This window comes from Gallus gallus, chromosome 20 (genome assembly GCF_016699485.2).
Source record: "Gallus gallus isolate bGalGal1 chromosome 20, bGalGal1.mat.broiler.GRCg7b, whole genome shotgun sequence".
NCBI lineage: Eukaryota > Metazoa > Chordata > Aves > Galliformes > Phasianidae > Gallus > Gallus gallus.
In genome coordinates, this window is record NC_052551.1 from 1,575,388 (window position 1) to 1,596,082 (window position 20,695).

The 20,695-nt window shown below is 43.3% G+C and overlaps 1 protein-coding gene across 2 annotated transcripts in view; it reads left to right on the forward strand.

Moving 5' to 3' along the window:
- Window positions 1-9,155: 9,155 nt before the first annotated feature.
- UQCC1 (ubiquinol-cytochrome c reductase complex assembly factor 1) overlaps window positions 9,156-20,695 on the forward strand; it is a 52,501-nt gene continuing 40,961 nt past the window's right edge. The window contains exons 1-4 of one of the 2 annotated variants that reach the window (XM_015296246.4): window positions 9,156-9,345; window positions 12,571-12,675; window positions 14,127-14,231; window positions 18,367-18,474. In XM_015296246.4, coding sequence (XP_015151732.2) covers window positions 12,655-12,675; window positions 14,127-14,231; window positions 18,367-18,474 — 234 coding nt within the window. In that variant the 5' untranslated portion in view covers window positions 9,156-9,345; window positions 12,571-12,654. The remainder of the gene's footprint in view (window positions 9,346-12,570; window positions 12,676-14,126; window positions 14,232-18,366; window positions 18,475-20,695) is intronic. The other variant, NM_001006285.2, reaches the window with a different exon arrangement.

Consider the following 20,695-nt stretch of genomic DNA (forward strand, 5'->3'; position numbering starts at 1 on the left):
TCCCTACCAGGTTCTTGGTTTTTATTTTTTTTTTTTTTTGCTTTAGACGTTTTTTTTCCATTTCTCCAAATATTACCTGCAGCATTGAGCGCCAGGTCTCATTTAACTTTGGGTTAACAGTAACAGCCTCATAAATGCCACAGAGACGACACTATTTCTGTACCTTTACTGGATTGTGACCTTCACTATAGTCTGGGGTTCAGCTTTCCCTCCCAGCTATGGTACCATGTTAGGAGCTCAAACTCAGCCTTCCACTATGACCAACACCGCTCTTCCATTGCTGATGAAAAACTTTCCATCTCATAAGTTCTTGCTTCGCAGTTGAAAATCCTTGTTTACAGACGAGTTAAAGAGCAGCTCAGTACCACAAAAAGGTTTCTGTCTGACAGGATTTATTTTATTCCTGTTAGAAGTAAAAGTTGCCTTGTTTTTTAGGACGAGGTGCTGAGACAAGGCAGCAGCTCACGAGCTGTGTCAGCAGCAGCCCCGGGAGCAGACCGGTGCCTGGCAGCATTTCTCAACACCTTCCTGGGCTGCCAGGGGGAGAGAGCTCTTCAGCAAGGGATTAAAGACAGCAGTCTGTACTTCCAAAATGCTGACCAAGCCTTGGGCAGAGGACTGACAGATCCTCTCCTGCAAACACGTATTTGCTAAACCCGTTTTTCTTGGGGCACTCTCCAGACACGTAGAGATGTGAAGATCAATATGCGCTCCCGTTGTCATGGATCTGAAGGTGACATGAATGCTGCTCTGTAACAGAGATGTGATTGGTATGGGTTTTGTTATCCAGTCAGCAGTGCTCACAGGCACCCTGCTCTCCCTGGAGAACGCTGGCTGTCACAAGCAGACCTCGGTGCTGGGCGTCAAGCTGCGTTCGGCACTGCAGCCTCCAGTGCTGGCAGTGTGGATGCTGCTCACCTCCCCAGCCCAGCAGTGGTAGGAGGCACTGATGTTCTTATTGCGGTACGGGCAATGCACTGATGCTATGTGAGCCATCCCATTGCTTAGTCCCTCCAGGATGCTTCAGAGCAGCAGGAGCCCCAGCCACCGCAGGGAAAGGCTGCTTGCTGCCCTGCTCCCAGCCTGGCCCACTCCTGTAGCTCTTGCTGGGAGTGCGTGAAGGGGGAAGAGGGACTTACTGCTGGATGGTGGTGGGGGTGTTTCTCAGTGAGAATTGCTCAGTCTTTGCTAGGGGGGACTGACAGCATGCCCCTGATAGATTACTCCGGATAGCCAAGCCCTTCCCCATATTATATGGTTTTGATCGCAAGCATAAATGTACTTGGTATAAAACAGAAGGTCAGGAAGGTTTAAGACATGGTATATGAGAAAACATTTTCCAGATTTCAGCTTCCTCCAAGGTAATATGCAAGTGTAATTAAAACAGAACCTGGAAATATAGAGTACAGTACCCTATTGAAAGTGTGTTGTATGAGCTGAACTCCCTTCATTGATAGTTTTCCAAAACACACAGCTGCAATAATCTTTATCCAGGAGAAGGGAATAAATTAAGTCTGAACACCTCTGCATATAGTGCAGTACAGTGTATGGCACTGCACCCCATATAACCTCCTAGTGGTAATGGAAAGCTAAAGGAGGCGCATGTGGAAAACCTCTCTGACCAGCAAACATTTTCTTCTTCGGAAGGCATACAGATGGGAAGAAAAGCTCATGAAGCAGAGGTGGCTTAAGTACTGGGATGTCTTGTTCCTGAAGCTGTCTGCTCAAGTCGTTGAGGCTCTGCAATGGCAGGGTGCCAAAGCACACTCCAAGCTTGACAGGTGGGGAGGGAAACGTCCTGGGCTTGCCCCAGCAAACAGCGACTGCTGACAGCAAGCTAAAGTGAACAAATAGGAGTTTATCATATTTAACGGTAGCAGCAGCCACCAGGATATATCAGCTTGGAAAAAGTTATCAGGTCCGACTTCGACTTCCCCTGAGCGGCTCAGTCATGGAGTTCAGACTTCGCTCACAAGGCTCCACCAAGCGCAGGGAGGGCAGCAGCGAGGAGCCTGCTCTGTGTCACATCTGCATGTCCTCCAGCAGGGCTGGTGCAGGACAGGGGGAGTTCCCTCCTGCGGAACACAGCAGGGACCACTCTGCACCCCTCACCAAGGAAGTCCAGGTCAGGGAACGGATCTCCCTCCTTGCCAAACCTTGCAAGATCCATCGGGCGTTGGAAGGATTGTACTTCCACTGAAAAATTCACTTTCTGTATTTTTAAAATGATGTTTAGCCTGGGAAGCAGTGGTGGCCAATGTGTTCACAGTGACACTCTAAACTGAGTATTCGGTCTTATGGAGAGGACTAAGCATCTTTATGTTGTTAATAGTATAATTAACTACCATTAAAATTCCTTTTTCAACAGGTAACGTCTCAAAGGTGGACTTGGTCTCAAAATGTCCAGATACGCTCAGTATGCAAAGGAGAAAGATTCTGTGAAAGCACAGTTCGACACATCCATTATAAATCATCAGTTCAGTCCTAGAAATGCTGCTTTCCTTCAGCACGGAGCCTGAGCTAGAAACCCAGCAGAACCTGGGCTTCCCCATGCTGAGTCAGACGGCCCCTCGCTTCGTTTCTGGGACTGGGAGTTCTGGGAAGAGCAGCGCAGAGACACCCAAGTGAGCTCTGGAAGAAGTCAGTCCACGTACACCAAGGCTCCAAGGGCCCGTTATCGCTGATTTGTGCTCCAACTCCTAAAAGGGCACATTAGACAGGATGCAGTGCCAGACCTGCGCTGGCTCCGTTGGTACATACAAGGCCCTTTCAGAACCTGGAGCACCGGGAAAGTATGCTGCAAAGACAGTCAAATAGCTGAGGGGCCAGCTGGCAGTCTTGCAGTGTTGGCACTGAACCAGAGTTAATAAGACCTGCTGGACCTGAGCTGAGTTTTTGCAATTGGGTTTCTCTTTATCATGATGTCCAGGGTGCCCCGCAATATCCATACAGACCGTATTCCCTCTTGTTATCTGAAGGACCCCAGCCCCACTTCTTCCAGATAGCATGGAGAGATCCTGTTTCTCCATATGTTCATTAGATTTCCTTCAGCTTTTCCTCTGTGGAAGCAGGAACATGCGGTTAAGAAGGAAAATCAATATAATTTTAAATCCTGCAGTTAGATAGGAACTCCAGTCTGATTAGAGAAAAGGCTGAAGTTGAGAGATCTGCACTTTTGCCCTAGGCTAAGGTATGTTTGTCTTTCGGAACCAAGGAGCTCTCCTCTGGAAATGGTGGGACAATGATTGCCTTTGGCTTTGATTCTTCATGAGGTTGAGAGGAGAAAAAATCAAGAAGTTGTCATGGAGCTATCAGACTATTATGAAAAGGTTGATTTACCTGTGCAATTACTTTTTAAAAGGTTGAAATACTTGCCTGCATAAAAATGACTGGTGAAATAGGAAAAAAGCACGTTCTGTGAAAACATTTGAAATAAAATCAGATGCTAACAGGAAATTAGGAGGACAGAAACGTTAAAATATTTTCAAATGCTTTTGCTTAAAAGCTATATATCATTTCTTGTCTTTGTAATAATGACAACTGTGCTAGCTTAGGATAGGTAAATGCACATGTAGTCTCAAGGCCTCAATGGCCCAAGCAGCTCTGTGCAGCATGTGGAAAAGCTGTGGGGTCTTTTGAAAGTGGACAGAGATCCAAAGAAATAAATAGAGCAAGGTTGTTACCTGCCAGAAGGTCTGATTGCAGAGTGGTCAGTGTAGAAAATCATCACTGCTAGAGAGGAGGAAATGTAGCAAGTAAAAAATAGCAAAGGTGGTCACTGAGGTGCTTGATTCTTAAGTCTAAAAAGTGGAGAATTCAGGAAAGATTTGCCCTGGGGAATTCCAGTTTAGCAGATCAGGCAATGCCCACCATGCTCAATTCCCAAGTGAAGCCCCTTCACCCTTTCAGTGCTGCACTGCTCACTGAAAGACACGGGCATTCTGCAAAGCAGAGGCCATGTAGGACCTGGATTGCTGCATCACCATATTACGTCTTGTATTTTTGATAAACCTGCTTGTCTTTCCTAAAGGCACTATAATGACCCATTAAAATAATAATAATAATAATTTTAAAAGTCCACTTCATTCTTTGAGAAAATCACAGAACCACAGAATGGCTTGGGTTGGAAGGGACCTCAAGGATCATGAAGCTCCAACCCCCCCATCACAGGCAGGGCTGCCAACCTCCACAGCCCAGGCTGCCCAGGGCCCCATCCAACCCGGCCTTGAACACTTCCAGGGATGGATGGGGCATCCATAGCCTCTCTGGGCAGCTGTTGCAGCACCTCACCACTCTCATAGTGAAGAACTTAAAGTAAACAGCAAAGAAGTGAAACTTAGTAAAGAACTCAAAATGTGTGTGTATCCACAAGCAGGGTGAAGATAAGCCAACTTGCAAAGCTGCATTAAGAAGCCTTATCTCCAGAACAGCCAACCAAGAGCTTCTCCACGTCTACAGACCTTCTGACAGCAAACAGCCTGAGGCCCATTTACTAATTCAAGCTCTGCTCTTACCTAACACCTTTAGAACCAGACATCAAAGGCAGAAGAACAGGGCACACAGTGAGCATCTTTATGGTAAGTATGAAAAAATGTTCACAGTGGAAGACCGGAATGAGTTTCATATGGAAATGGGGAATCCCTCTATTGAAATTCTTAGGTGCACGTAAAAGAAACACGCATCAGAGAGATCTAAGAATATTTAGTACTGCCTTGGAAATGGAGGACGGTTTAGGTGATCTTTTAGCTACATACCTATAGGATTCGCAAATGTTTGTAATTAATTATGCCAACCAAGGAATAACATAACAACCTGGAATCAAAGTCATAGCCTAGCACACCCAAGCGAGAGCAAACATTTTAAAACTAGTAAATCATCTAAGCATCATAGCTGGTCTGAAACACTTCATCTAAAAATGACAGTTCCTCCAAACTGAAGTTTGGGGCTAGATAAATACTCAGTTTAGACAAGGTGGCATTCTGAGTTCAGCACTGAATTACTGGGTAAAATAGAGTCCCTGTGAGCAGAGTCCAGCAGCTGCCCTATGCTAGAGGAGAGCCAGCTCCACCCAGCTTCAAGAAGAACCCACAATGGAGCAGTGCTTGCAGAGCTGTCGCCTGCGGGAAGCCCACCCAGGCTCAGTTCGGGAAGGATGGCATCCATGGGAGGGACACACTGGGAGCATGGGAAGGGATGAGGGAGCGGCAGGGACTGACCACAGCTTTCATCCTCCATTCCCCTGTGCTACTCTGGGGAAGGAGGTAGGAGAGGTGGATGGGATCGACGTGTTTCAAGTTTGCTTTTAGTTCTGAGGACTCATGGCTGTTACAGATAGGCAACAAATTACATTAATCTCCCTTAAGCTGAGTCTGTTTTGCCCATTTAATTCCCATTTAATGCCCATCAGCGTGAAGCCACCACATTATGCTAGGGAGGCCTTTGCCATTCCTCCATTCTTGTGGCATTTTATATGATTAATTAGCAGTTCACTGAGTCAGAAAGTCAGTTTCTGTTCTGACAAATATTTAATTAACAGATGTCTGAGACTCCCAATTGATAATAGTCAAATATTCCTCCCTTGCAACTCTTCCTTTCTTACATATGCTGCAAATGGACTACATGTAATTAAACAGGGATGGATGTGGTCCTGACAGCTAAGTCAGTAGAAGGTGACCTGAAAATGGATCTATACAGCAGCAAGATTAACCATAGAATCACAGAATCATCGAATCACCAAGGTTGGAAAAGACCTCCAAGATCATCCAGTCCAACCATCCACCTACCATCAGTATTTCCCACTAACCCACGTCTCTCAGATCAACATCAAAACGTTTCTTGAAATTCCTACAGTGGCTGACATGCGCTAAACTAAATTTAAATTGTTAAGAAGAAATGTTAGGCACAACTTGGATCTGTGAGTTCTTTCAAAGGGCTTAGTTTCAGTGTAGCAGCTTAGCACTGAAGAAGTTCCTATGTGCTTGTAACTAAGCTCCCTCCTGCTTCTGGGCTGTGAAATCACACTGCCTTGTTGGTATATCGGATCCTTATTCCGTCTTCACTACCTTGATAACAGGTGGATGCAGATTTTTTCCTCCCTGAGTTTTTCTAGTCTGAATAAGCTTCACCCTTGCCCTTTGTGTGTTGATGCTTGCTGGACTGAGGCTTTAACTAGTAGGCTAGAATTATATCCTCCTTCCTCTTCTGAGCCTTAATATAATCCTTATAGCCTTGCTAACCAACACAACTTTGACCTAGATGTCATGTGCTCTAGAAAACTTTATGCATCTTCAGAATCAACGTTAATCCTAAACTGAACACAAAGCAGCCCACAGCACAGTGTCTTCTCGTGCACAGCTTCAGGAAATGTTTTGTTTGTTTTCTACATTTGGGCTATAATGATCCCACAAGGGCCTGAGATGGCTTCCTGGGCCTGCCTGGATTCTGCTGTAAAATACCAGTGCAAGACCTCATCAAGAGTGGTTCAAGCATCCTGGCCTCTCAAAATGGCCCCTTGGGAAAGAGAGTTTTCCCCTTTGTTACTTGAAGGAAAGGAATCACTATCGCTACCTTAGCAGAAGGACTGACAGCAGCAGCAGTTGGGATGGAGGTTTCACGTGGTTTGATAGCTGCTGCCAGAACAGCCAGTCTGCTCTCCCCACCCTGTCCCCAACCATGCATTCCTGGCATTCCTCTGATCCTAAGGAGGGCTGGTTCAGGTAGATAAGTTCATAGAAAATTAATCCTATTAAAAACAACAAAAAAGACGATTTTCAATGGTCTCGCTTCTTCAACCACCTCATTGGCTCTGCATTCTTTTGATGAAAGACAGTTGCTAGTACAGCCAGAAGAACCTTTCAGCTATTTTAAACTTTAGTTGCATTAAACACTGGCACCATTGAACCAGACTTGTGGGGGCAAAGAGAGGCCTCTTCCAGCTCTACCCTGACACATATGGATCATCACTGCACCCATGTGAGTGGATGCAGCACGTTGGACTGCGCAGCACATCCCCAAGCATTAAAGGAGCAACCATTCCTGCTGTCACCAGGCTTTCGTCACCACCAGTGACAAAGAGCAGACTTGTGGGCAGATGGTGGAGAGTCAGCTCCCATTTTTTCTTGCTTTCTGCAGCCTGCTTCTCTGCCTTTAGCACACAGCAGTCCCATGCCCCTTATTGGCCACACTGTGAAAATAACCGATATCGGCTGTTTGGAAGATTCTGCAATTTTTCACTTTCCTTTTTAGGCCTCTGTTCTCCTCTAAACTCGATCTTCTTTCCTATTCACTCACCCAGTTGCCAGTACACACAGGGCCATTGTTAATGTCCTTGGATGAACAAACACCAGCACTTAGATGGGAACTTCAGTGCTCTGCTGGTGGGACTTCTTGGTGCTGTTTGAAAATGCTCACCCAGAAGGAGCAGCATGCCGAAGACTCACTATGACAGGTAAGACTCATGCAGATGTGGGACCACCCACCAAACAGAGCTGAACGGTAGGAACTTGAGGATAACAAAAATTGCATAAAATATAAAAAGGAGCAGATTGCCAGTGTTCTGAGTGAGAAATCCTCCCAGAGCTGACATTGAAATTCAGATCCACCACCGGCTGCTCTGTCTTCACCCTTCACCAGACCCTTCAGATTCAGTCTGGTATGCTGTTTGGCGCATGAGATAGAAAAGTCTGGCTAGATTGCCATGAAATTGGAGAACAAAATAACAGAAAAAAAAAAAAAAAAAAAAGAGATAGAGGAATCTTAGGTTAGGGTACTAATTTTCTACTACTGAAATGTGTCAAAATTCTCCTGTGCATTATTAGCTGAGACTGGAAGAAACCTAGGCTGGTATCAGGAAGTGGCATACTCAGTGTATTTCTGACACACAGCTCCTAGCTGGAAAGTATCTGCTGTGCTGGACAGATTACTGCACAGCACCGAGACTCCTCTGCAAGTGCTGGGAAGTCTTTTCACTGTACAGTTATATGGCAAAGGGATTCTTGAGCTTCATCGCTTTCAGTGACCCTAACTCACTCGTGGCAAAAAGGAGGCTTCAGAAATGGGTATGCATTCCCCTCCATTGCCTTCTCACAAACAAACAAACAAAAATGGCCGTCATGAGTGGTATTCAACATTGCTACGAGTTGGAACACACAAAGGACAGCTAGGCAAACAGAAAGAAGCAGGACTTAGCTCTGACCTTCCTCCCTAGAACTGGCAACAGGCACAAGAGCCAAATGAAATAGGAGTGCATCCCTGAGAGAGATCTATGGTCCGTGTTGCTCAATATCCAGCACCGCATCAGAACAACTTGTTCAATAAACACGTTGGCAGATAGTTAGACCTATTTGGACAGCAAGCTGCAGTGAGCCAGAACATGTCAGAAAGCACTGGTTGCGTGTTCGGGGATCTGGGACACATCTGCAGACAGGAAGCCCAAGCAGGTGTCTCCATTGGCCCCACGAGAGCTGACGTTTAGGGACATATGAAGGAATTCTAAAGACTACTGTGGAGTTTCAGGGCCATTAAAACAGCTTCTATTGCCCTCTGGAGAAGCAGCCGTCCCCATAAATACGTGGGGAAAGAGGGGAGGAGAATATTATAGCTCCCCAAGCCCTTCAAGCCAGCACCACACTGAGGATCGCAGCCTCCTCCCCAGCTGCTGTCGCTCAAACTGCAGCAGCCTCCCGCGCACCAGCAGCGTGCGCGTTTGTGAGGTGACGTGGATGTGATCCAGAGCAAGCCGTCTAACCCGGCAGAAGCAGCCGCCCAACTCTGCAGCCCCACGGCAGCCGGTGGCAGCGGGAGGAGCGGGCGGGGCCACAGGCGCGGCAGGCGGGGCTGCTCCCGCAGCGAGGCGCCGTGTGGGCACCGGCACCGCGCGCTGCCATCTCGACGCGCGTACACCACCTCCTGCGTAGGGCACCCGGAGAAAACTGCTGCTGCCCTACGCCACGCAGACGAGATAAAGCGCGGCCGCCATCAGCTGATTGGAAGGGCACTGTAGTCGAGAGGCCTCACGAAGCGGGCTGGCCCGGCCTTACCACCTTTGCCCTTGCGAACCAGTCCCAAATCCAACCCAGCTCCACCCCGCCCAACATAGAGGAGACGGGCACTGCGCCTGCGCGGCCCGCGGGGCGGAAGGGGCGGGGCGCTGTGCCGGAGGTGGCGTGAGGAGGCATGGCGGCGCTGGCGCGGGCCGCGGTGAGTGACAGCGGCGGGTGGTGCCGCCGAGAGAACGTGCGGTGCTTTGCGGCCCAGCCTGGCTGCCTCCGTCCCTCCGGTCCCGGCGGTTCGCCCGCTGCCCTGTGAGCGGCCAGCTCTCGTCCTGAGCTTACCGGCCTGCCTGAGGTGAAGGCTGCCGGGCGGCGCTGTGCCTCGCTGCGCGCCCTGCACACGGCGCTCTGTACCGCTCCCCCGGGAGAAGGACGGGAGGCGGCTCCGATCCTTCCTGCAGAGCGTGCGCTCGCACCGGAGCGGTGGCAGACCTGCGTGTTCCCGGCTGCGGCTTTGCGCTTGAGGCCTTCTTTCTCTGCCCGTTTTGCTGTGCTTTGGCCGTGGGGGCTGTGCCGGGCGGTGGGGATGTGTGTTCCTATGGGTTCTCGACTGCATGGGAGGTGACGACGTAAGGTTCCAGGTTTTGCATCAAGTGGCAGAGATTGGGTTGCCTTAAGGATGGATTCCCCCTCGCTCTGCTCCTTGGTTCTTTCCCATGCATTTGTGTGCTTTTCATCTGTCAGCTTTTAAAGCCTCTGCAGCATGTTTCCAGATGTCAGCAGAGGGCCTACAGAAGGGAGCTTGGTGGCTGGAGCTGATTTGCACCACAGCACAGACACAGGGGTGGCTCATGCTGTCAGATGGAGACAGGCCGGTGACAGAAATGCAAGGCCTGTAGTCACAGAGCAGTGCCTACTTTTGAAAGTAATCCACCTCTGGAACTGATGTCTCGGGGTGTGGTTTCACAACGGTGAACCCTTTCAGACTTCCAGCTGAAAACAGCTGAGAGCAAAGCTGTCTGAGAACGACTGAAATGCAGTGAGCTGAGCTCCTGTTTCCTGCTTCAGTGGCTGTGCTCTGTCCTTGCCTGTGGCTCTGCGTTATTGCATACCTCTGCGTGCCCCAGCATTTTTCTTGGCCCCTATGCCCTAATGCCAAAGCAGCAGAACTGGGGCAGTATAAAGTTAGTTTCCTGCTGTTTTAATGAGATGAAGAGGCAATTGCTAGCACAAAGGGAGGGGGAAGCCAGGTGAGAGTGGAGGGCTGGAAAGCAGTAAGTCACTGCGGGTTCAGCTGTCCCTGGAGCTGTACCCCAGGGCACCGGTTTGAATGAAAAGCTGCAGGTTTGTCTCCTGGGCTTCCTCTCCCTGTGCAGTGCTCCTCTCTCATCTGCTTCTGGTATTCATATTGCAGAGGAAGCTGCTTGAACTTTTCATCCTGGCTGGAAGGAATTACCTTTGGACAACACATAGTTGTCTGCCATTTTTGTGTTGTGATTAGATAAGCACAGGAGCTGTAGTGGTGAGAGTGCACAGATACAGATAGGAGTCAGGGGATTTCTAGCAGCTAGCAATATAGTTCTGCTTATGCTATGTGATACCGTATGATTGCTGATCCATGGTGTTTCACGCTTTCATCTTTTGCAGTAGGATTTAATAGTTGCCTAATCAAACAAAAGCAAATCTTCAGCCTTTAAACATCTCTTCTTTATAGTGAAAATAGGAAGGGACAGTTTTGTTTTCTTCTAATTTTCAGGCTCTCTCAGGCACTCACTGTATGATACAATCCTGGGTATTTTCTGAATGCTTCAGTTAATAGTTCTGTTCTGCTAAAACCGTCCTCTACCTAAGGAGAGATTCTAATGAGTACTTCGTCTGTGTATAATCAACAAATATGCAGAGTGGTGTGGTTAGATCAGTACCCACAGGTAGGATAGCTAGAAAGATTATAATCAGAAATAGATGAAAAAATGCTCACCTGTGTCATAAGCTTACAAGAAAAACTCCCAGAGAAGCAATCTCCAGAAAGAGATCCTTCCTCAGTGGCAGTCAGCCCTTAAATGGGGTCTAGGAGAGCTGCAACCTGGATCCACACCTTCCGGTCACACAGCTGAATTGCCTTCACCTGTGCTCCCAGGGCTGACTCATGCTCACCTCAGGTGATCAGTCAGAGGTTCAGGCCGTGATTCTACAGTTCCTATACAGTCTGCTACCTATGGCTTTCCTAAAAGTTGCCAGAAAAGGTTTGGAAGGCCATAGGTATTTTCTTTCACCTGGATCTTGATAGGACAGCTGACTGCAGGCTACCATGGAGTAACTCCATTTGATTTAGACTAGGCATGTTTTCTTTCAGCCATATTGTAAATAAAGAGCAGCATTTGTGGTTTAAATGAAAGGTGATGTTCTGGAAATAGCGATAATGGCTTAGGGAAGATCCCTTAACACACTCTTTTCCCTTATTTCCTTATGTTTTTAATGGCAAATCTCCCTTTTTGTCCTCTCTTTAAAATATCCTTCTTTTCTTTTCCTTTTCTTTTCCTTTTCTTTTCCTTTTCTTTTCCTTTTCTTTTCCTTTTCTTTTCCTTTTCTTTTCCTTTTCTTTTCCTTTTCTTTTCCTTTTCTTTTCCTTTTCTTTTTGCAATTCCCATTGTGGCTTAGCAGCACAGCACTGGGAGGAGCAGTCACAGGAGGCAGTGACTGCACCTGGGGGACAGCAATGGCTCTGCAGCGAAGGGGAACAGGAGCTTGATTTGTCTGTCCTGTCCTTTGGGCAGATCTGCTATAGTTATACTTTCACTGGCACCACTGAGAAGAGTTTGGCCATATCTCCCCTCATCCCTCTGCCTCTATTTGTGCACACTGATAAAATTTCCCTGGAGTTTTCTTTCCTGAAAGCTAAATAGTCCTAACTCTTGCAGCCTTTCCTCACCTGCTGGGTGCTTCAAACCCTTAATCGTCTTTGTGTCTGTTTAAAAAAAAAAAAAAAAGCTATTTTTATAAGGAAAAAAGCCTATTCTCTCTAATAATATGTACATCATTTCCAATATTAATGTTGATCATGTATGAAGGAGACAAGTATTATACTAGCTTGAGTATAAAAAGTAAATGAAAGATGCAAAGATAACCCTCTTTCCTATGTTGCCTCTAATTCCTATTAAAGACATTTTGTATTGTTGAACTTTACTGGGACAACATATGTGTTTCGAAGCACTAAAACACAGTGCCTGAGTACGAATAGTGCATAGAATCTGAGTGTTTGAGTGCTTTTTAGAGATCACTCAGTCAGTGGAATGAGTATCTGAATTTATTCTGTAAGTATAAATGTCGTGGTGTGTTTTATGATTTGGACAGCGCGCTGCTTCCTTTGACTGATCTGCTTCTGCCATCACGCTCAGGTTGCATGACTTTATTGGAGGGCAAGGGATTTTTTTTATAGTCAAAATTTATGCTTCTGTCAAATGCAAGTTTGGAATTTAATCTGAGGGTTTTGTTTAAATAACTAAAGCCTGTGGAAACAGGAGGACAGTTAAACTCTCCTTGAGTATTAGAATCCTCTTTTTCATTGCTCATCTTGTTCCAGAGCTGCCAAGCAGAAGTAACTCAATGGGTAGCAGCTTGCAGTGGACTATTACAGACGGCCACGGTCCAAGGCCAGTGTAGAAGGATGCTTCATGGTATTTTCCAGGTAGGGTATCGCTGTACATCAACTGCATAAAAACTGGAATGTGTTTAAATCTGTAGTAGTATTTATGAGGCTTCCAGAAATGCTGCCCTTGCTTCAATGTTGGTATATTGCTGAAATATCAAGGCAACGTCAAAGATCTTTGCTGCTGAAATGGTGAGCTCCCCTACTCTCTCTAACAAAGTTGTCATTCTATCAGTGTAGTCTTTTAGGGGGAAAAAATATGAAAATATTTTGAGTAGATTACACAGAAAAATTGAAATGTAGATGTCCTTTTTCCAAAGCAGCTGTTACAAGCTTGTCACATTTGCAGTTAATTGCCAGCATTTTATTGTATATAGCATAAATATACCACAGTAGCCTTAGGCTTTCTAGTATTGATAGTATGTTTGCCTAGCACAATGCAACATAGAGTAATATTGTTTCAGTATAAGAGCACTGCTTTGCATGGCTGCTCTCAGTTTTCAAGTAGCATTCATAGTGTCAGATTGTGTCTATCTATAGTAAACTACCCATAAGGTTGCTTAATAACAGCTAATAGTTGGAGGTTAAAAACCCATCTATGAAAATACATTAAAAAATGCATTTGGGAAAAGATGCAGGCTATCTGAACAGAATTAGGGTATGTCTGAGTGTTTTCTTCTTGCATACAGTAAAACCAGAGGAGATTAAGCTGCCTCTTCTCCTGTATGTTACATGTGGACAAGCAGTGTCTGTAGTAGTGAAGAAAATAAGTAGTTTTCAAGTTGACTGATAAAATTAAAATTAACTCTGAGCTACCAATTTGGTTTTAGTAGGTGTTTGGGAATGACTACACTGAACAAAACAGCGTATTTACTTTACCTGAATTTAATCATAAACAGTTGACCACTAATCTAGGTAAGCTGGGAAGATACTGTAGATGTGTGTCCCACTTCTTATGTGGAGATGCTGCTTGCTTTTACATGATGTTGTTCTTTTTGGTGTAGTGGATTTGTAGCACAAATCACGTGCCATGTAGATGTTAAAGTGATCACCATTACTGTGCAATTTGTTTTACTCAAGTCTTGGCCACAAAGGCAATTGAATGGACCATAAGGTTACACATAAAAATAGCATAGTCTGTTTTCCTGCCAGACCAGGTAGAAGAATTATTCTTTACTAAAAGATTAAAAGAATGTAATTGTGAGGAAATCAAAGCAGATAGCTTGTCATTTTTGAGTTCTGCCAGACCATTCCATCAGTGCCTTTTCAGAACACTTTAAAAAATGTAGTGTGAAGCATTAAGCATGGGCAACCATTTTGTTTGTAACAGTTAGTAATAGATTTGTGCTTTTTGTAGAATAAAGTTCTTCAGATTTGTATTTAATTGGCTTGGAAGCAAAGTAAGGATCGCTGTTGTAAAGTTAAGTATTCACTGGTCAATGATCTCTTCAATTTTTCCTTTTCTTTCTTTGTTCTGTTCTTTTTACTAGAGATGCAAGACTGGCCAGTTCCAGCTGCCTAAAGCCTGTGGTGGATTGATTGAAGCCAATGGAGCCAAAACGCATCAGAATAGATTGATTTACAGTACGAGTAAGGTTAGAAGAGTTTGATATTTTTGTTATTGGAGGGCACTTTATGCTAGGAATTAGAGATAACAAAATGCTTTGAAAACATGTAGCTGATTAATCTATGTCAAGTGGTTTAGAGTAGCATTAATAGTGGGTCCAATAATTTGAGAAATGCTCTATTGCTTTCCAGAAAATGAAGTGCTAGCATAGGGAAGTCAAATCACAGATGGATTGTTTGTGGTGAAGGTTCTTATAATAAGCCCAATAAGGAAAGAAGGTAAGTTAAGGAGAGTAGTTATTGGTGGAATGAGTGGCAGATGCTCTCTTCTCACCTTCAAAGAAGGAAATGCAGAAGTTGCCCATATGTACCCGAAGTGAATGAGTCCTGATTCCTTATCTTGGAGATAATGTGTAACAAAAGTTTTGCCATCTGCTAAACTGAATGTTGTCATGCTGTATATTAATAAAGACTAATTATTGTTATACTTTTTATTGTTATCTTTATTATTATGTTAATTTGTGATGTCTACATTCTCTTACATTTATTGTCTTCTGTCTTAATATAGAGGTCTTCTGGAGCATGAATCACCTCCAGAACTTAATCAAAGGGAATCAGCATCTATCAATTAGTAAATGTCCTGAACCTACTCTAGCTATTTCCTTGTAAAGAGAGTGGCAAAATGGAATGTTCACAAAAGAAAATGGAGGGCAGAGAAAAGGGCAGTAAGGGATTTATGGGTAAAACTTGCATAAAAATCCCACTTTGCTACCTGTCTGATTTTGTATTTTGCCTGTGTAAGTGTTAGAAATGTTTGGAATTTGAATTGCTTACTTTGACATGGGTAGTTAAAGTGAACAAGAGGATGTGTGAAATGAAGAACTACTGGCTGCTCTTTGCACCTAGTCCTTAACTACAAGTTTTTGCCTTTTTTTTTTTTTTTTAATCCAGTTTCTCAGTTTTTCAGCTGGTGAAGCAAACCAAACATTTTTTCAGACAAAGACTGAAACAAAATGGCTTGCTTTACTTACATCAAGAATTGAGCTAAGAATAGAATCCAGGCTCTCAAAGCTGGGGCATAGCCTGCCTGGGACACCTCTTACATTTTCAGAAATACCATTTGGAGGGCAGATCTGGGAAAGCAGAGGATGGTAAGATGATAGATCTAACAAGCCAGAAGTGGCGTGAAGATCTTCAAGTTGGGAGCGAGGGACTTGGATTTGATGTATTCCTCATTTAGCCCTTTCCAATACAAAAGTACAAAGAGGTGTAAGGGAGCTTCCTGGTTAAAATAGCCTTGATGTAAGAATCTGTGCAGAGAGGAGGTGTCTTAGAACAGGATAGGTAAGGTAGATAAGGTTTTGGTCCATAACCTTTTTATTTTGAATAGAGAAATACTTACTTGTCTTTGAAACGTGAACTTGACGAGCTGCCCCTGATGGAAAAGTGGTTTAGAATTAAGGGGAAGCTCCAAACGTTTCTTTTTTATATTTTTTGACAAAATGAAGAGGATTTTTGTTCTGAACGCTCAGTTTTTGTGTCTTGAGCAAGAAAATGGGCTTATGTGCCTTTCAGTGTTTTGATGAGCTTGTTTAAATTTAAAGATTTCAAAAATGTTGTTTTTTCTGTTTGATTTTTATATATGCTTAAATGACTGTTTAATTGCATTTAGCTACAGTCGTAGCATTGTCAAGATGTACATCTCTGTCCATACACTGAACAAAGAATTCACTGCTTAAATCCCCTCTGCATTTCCTGAGCTAGTTGAGTCAGACTTCTGAATGAAGTAAGAGTCGTGGCATTTTGTAGCAAAAGGCTGTTCTCTGGTCTTTTATGCTTTTTGGTGATGGGCTAACGACAGTTGAATCAAGACATGTTGGCTTTTAACTTAATTTCCTCTGCATAATGAAAAGTTTGTACCAAAGAAGGCTTCGTAATACATTTGTAGACAAGAGACACATTGTAAAATTGGTGTGCCTGGGTTCACTAGGGATTTAGTATCATTTTAATTGATGTGAAAGTTGATTTAGTGAGCTTGGTGTGACAGTGGTTATTGGGACCAAAATTTTCCATTGAACGTATCCTATTGTTGCCTGCCTGCCTTATGAAGATATTCTATGATGTAAGATTAGGGGTGATTTTTAGTGTGGAGAAGAATAATGTGTGGGATAATCTTGAAAAGCTAAGTACTAAAGATTGGATTAAATCTTTATTTACATACTCATAAACTCATTGGGTCCTATCACACATGGCAGAGGTTTGGAAAGTACCTTTACAGATGTGGCTGTTCTGCATGTTAGCAGTGGATTGGTGAACAGGTTTAATGACCAGCATTCAAAGCAAGGGTCTTGGGTGCTGTACAGTATGACACTGACTTAGTTGGTGACTGATGGGTAATAAAATGGCATGGAGCACATTTCTTCATATTGATCTAGGCATGATGGAGGTAAATAGCCATCTGTGGGTTCTACATGAGTACAAATCATTTTATCTCAGATGCCTTCTGTATGCCATGGAGATTGATTGTGTCTCAAAGCTACAATTTTTATCTCCTTTGCAGTTAGTTTTTTATTGAAGTATATCAACTTGAGCTGGATATATGTCAGTGTTTTAATACTTATGTATCATTCATGTCATTTCAAAAATTACTCGTGCTAAGGAAGCTATAGAGAATGTACAAATTATGAGAAATCTGAAAAGCCTTCTGTATGTGTAGTGGCTACTATAGGGCTTTCCTAAATTAAGGACTGATAATTGATGGGCATATATGTAATACTGGTCTATAAAATTCATGAAAGATACTGAGACAGGGAGTAGGCAATGGCAATCTGTAACTTCTTATGAATATGGAGCTTTCAATGAACTCACAAGGTTTGAGGCACGAGGGAATTGATTTTACCCAACAAAGCAGTGAAATTTGTGTACCACAAGTGTGCTGTGGAGGTTAAATGTTCAAAAACTGTTTGGGGTGCTGAAATTGTAGCTTCCAATAATAGAGTGCATGCATTTCTAGTACAGGGATAAATCTTTAAAGCTGGGCAAGTACACCCTTGGGAGCTGCAGTGTGTGCCACTATTTCCCTGCACTTCTAAGTAGCTCTTCCAAGTATCTGCAACTGGTCCTTACTGGAGCTGGGGGACTGCTCCGAGTGTTCTGGCCATGCATGGCAGTTCTTACGTTCCTGAATTGCTTCCATACTGAGAAAATTCTTGGTATGTTCATGTCTTAGGAGGAAGTGCATTGCGAAATTCCATCAACTCAAAGCAATTTAACTTTCCTTGGTCAGGGAACTTTCTCAGATGAAAATGGTTCACAGCTGCATTCCTCAAGTATGCGTAGGAGATTCACTTGCAGTAGGTTTTGGTTTGAATGGTGAGAATTAGTTTATTGATAACATAATACTTATACCAAATTCATTAGAATTAAGTATACTTGATTCATTAGAAATTATTTTCTGGAGTACAAATGGCAACTACATTTTGTTGTTCAGCACTGCCGTGATGTTTCAGACAGAATGCCATCAGCCTCGTGCTGCTTAAGATGTATAGGTAAAACCTTTATCTTCATCTTTGCAGGCACTGCAAGTCATTGAGGACTGAATATTTCTCTGATCTAGGTTTTCTGCAAATAAAATTGAAAATAACTGTAATGGGAATAAGAATCTGATGGAGCTTTTCAGTTGGAACAGTGGGTTCCTGTAGCTTCATTAATTTTAAGGGGAGCTGATTGGTTTATGTAATACATAATTACTCTAGAATACAGTATGTCTGTGAGAATGAGAGAGAATGTGAAAGGACCCAAAATTTATCTTATTTACGATTTATTTGCTCTCTTTCTGTGATTTATTTACTCGTTTTATCTGCTCAAGTAAAGGGCAATCATTCAGAAAGAATGTGGTAATCCAGAATAGGAGCACTGTTTTAGAAAGCAGATTTCTGTACAGTCAGAGCCTGAGCTTACAGTGGAACGCTTGTATTTGTAAACAGAAATGTCAAGTAAGAAAAACAGGATGCTATTCTGCAGAGAAAGTTTAAATGTGTATGTTTTATTGAACAAAGGAAGTAACCAGAAAATCTAAAATTGTCTATTAAGCTTGTAGCTTGCCTAAAATGATCTGTCAGATCTAATTGCTGAGACTGATGTGATAATCTTTCTATTTTACAGCAACTTTCTGCAAAAGATTCTGTGCAGACATCTGAGGAGAAAGTGGGTCCTTTCACAAGGATAATAGAAGCGATGGGTTTCACGGGCCCACTGAAGTACAGCAGATGGGTAAAGCGTTTATTTGTCATCTTCTTGGTTGTTTAATACTTTTGGCTTTCTTAAGGAGAAAAAAAAAAAAACCAAGAAAAAAAAGAGTTGGTTATGGATTTTTCTGCTTATGTTGGGAGCAATACTTATATGGAGCAATTCTAATTATTACCCATATAAATTATTGCTTTGTAGCGTGGGAGTCTGGGAATTTGTTCTGTAAATTTGTACTGTTGCACTTGAAATTCTCATAAGCTTATAGTGTCCATAGCGTCCTATATCACAGAGTTCCGTAGCTGGAGTATATGCTGTGGGAGGAAGTACAGTTGTTTTTAGTTGTTTTTTTAATGGTGATTTTTCTTTCCTTGGGTGAACGTTCACATTCTCCCAGTCACTTGTGACTTTATAGTCTCAAATACGCCATATCAGCTGAGCCTTCCAGTGGACTGAAGGGGACGTAGTCTAACTTGTTTCTATTGCTGGATGTCTGTCATGTTTTTATTTTTGTTGGCTTTCTTTGATTCTTTCAGTGCTCTGTATTTCTGTGGCAGGAGGTTCTCCCAGATGGACAGTAGTGAGATGTGTTACCACTGCTGTTTGTGTTGCTTTTCAGTCATAGCCTGGGGCGAAGTCGCCAACACCTTCTCTTTGGTGTTTTTTAAATAGTCCTTTCCCTAAAGCTGTTGATAACAATGATTAAACGAGAGCATTTCTGTAGAACAGTTTCATTTCCATCTGCAGAAAGGAATAAGGTAGAGATGAAATTCTGAACTTAGTTTTGAATCAGAACATCGTATAAAGCAGTTACAGGAAAAGGTGGCATGATCCTATGGCTGGGAAAGGCTGAGCCCATCTGTGCCAAAGTCAAAAGACTGTCAGGTGCTTTGAATACCTGCAAGGCAGAGTGGGCATTCTCAGAGGCTAGTATGAAGCAGTTGCTTATTGCCTCTTGCCCCTCAGAAAGAAAATACAAAGAGAAGATAACTCACCCCCTTAGATACAGTTATTATGTTTAAAAATCAGTTGCTTTTATCAGGTGCTGCTAAACCTCATGAGAGAGTAGTTTCTCTCCGGTGTGTTTGTATACATATTGTTGCAATAAAGATTCTCATTAGCTACAAGTGTTGATTCAGAGTTCTCCTTAATTGCTTCTCTTTACTGCCTGCTTTTGGCTACGGAACTTGGGTTTGAAGAGAGTTATTTTGTGGTTAGGGCCCAGGAGACCTGAGTTCATTTTTGGCCTTGCCAGTGCTCTCTATGAGATCTTAGGGAAGTTTCTTAATATTTCTCTGTTTTGTTTTTTTTTTTTACCACTTTCTTCTCCCTCCCCCCATTACCTCTTTTACCACCAAAATCTCCATGATTAAATTTCACCAGTTTCTCCTGTGTTACTTGCCTAATTTAAAGGCTGGAACTGCAGAAACTGCTCTTTACAATATGTTTTTAATGTCTAGTAATGCCTGTTCTGGGGCAGTGCCTTTCACAAGGGAGAACTCTACTCCCAGGCCAGGCTGTGTTTCCTTTAAAATGGAAACCTTCACAACTCCAGTAAATGGTGTAAATTATTTTACTGCAGGAATTTTAGACATGCACTCAATTGTTGAGAAAGCTTCTAATCCTTCATTTTTGACAGAACCCTGTAAAAATATAATAGCCCCAGTGTTTCCACAGCTGATCAGTTGTAACTTCCCTATCTTGGTTGGAGGATATACAAATAATATCTTTGGTAATCTCAAGTGTCATTCAACAGGTGTAGGGTGTTTATCTGTCACATAGCGATTACTGACACAATCCTTAAAAGATATCAATTAAAAACAAACAAATCAACCCAATACTTCTTTCTGGCCTCCGGTTTTTTATTTCTTTTTTGCTTCCCTCAAGATCGATGGAAAGGAATGGACAGCAGTTCTTCTCTTTCAGATCTTTTCTGTCATTTCTTATTGTCTTTGAAGCTTCAGCACATATATCTTGGTTGTGCATGATGCTCTAAGGTGTTTCTGGTGGAATGGCAGGCCAAGAACAAAAATAAGCTCTGAAGCACCTGAAATGTACCTCATATCATTCATCATGTGGCATTATTTCCTTGTCTTTGAAGCTTTGCTGGTCAGTTTTCAGTACTGGGGGGAGGAATAAGATACTTCTAGTGTATTATATAATACAGTAGATATCATATATATAAATAACTTCTTAAAAATTAAATTGTCCACAACACTCTTGTATACATAAACAGTGAAAATTATTG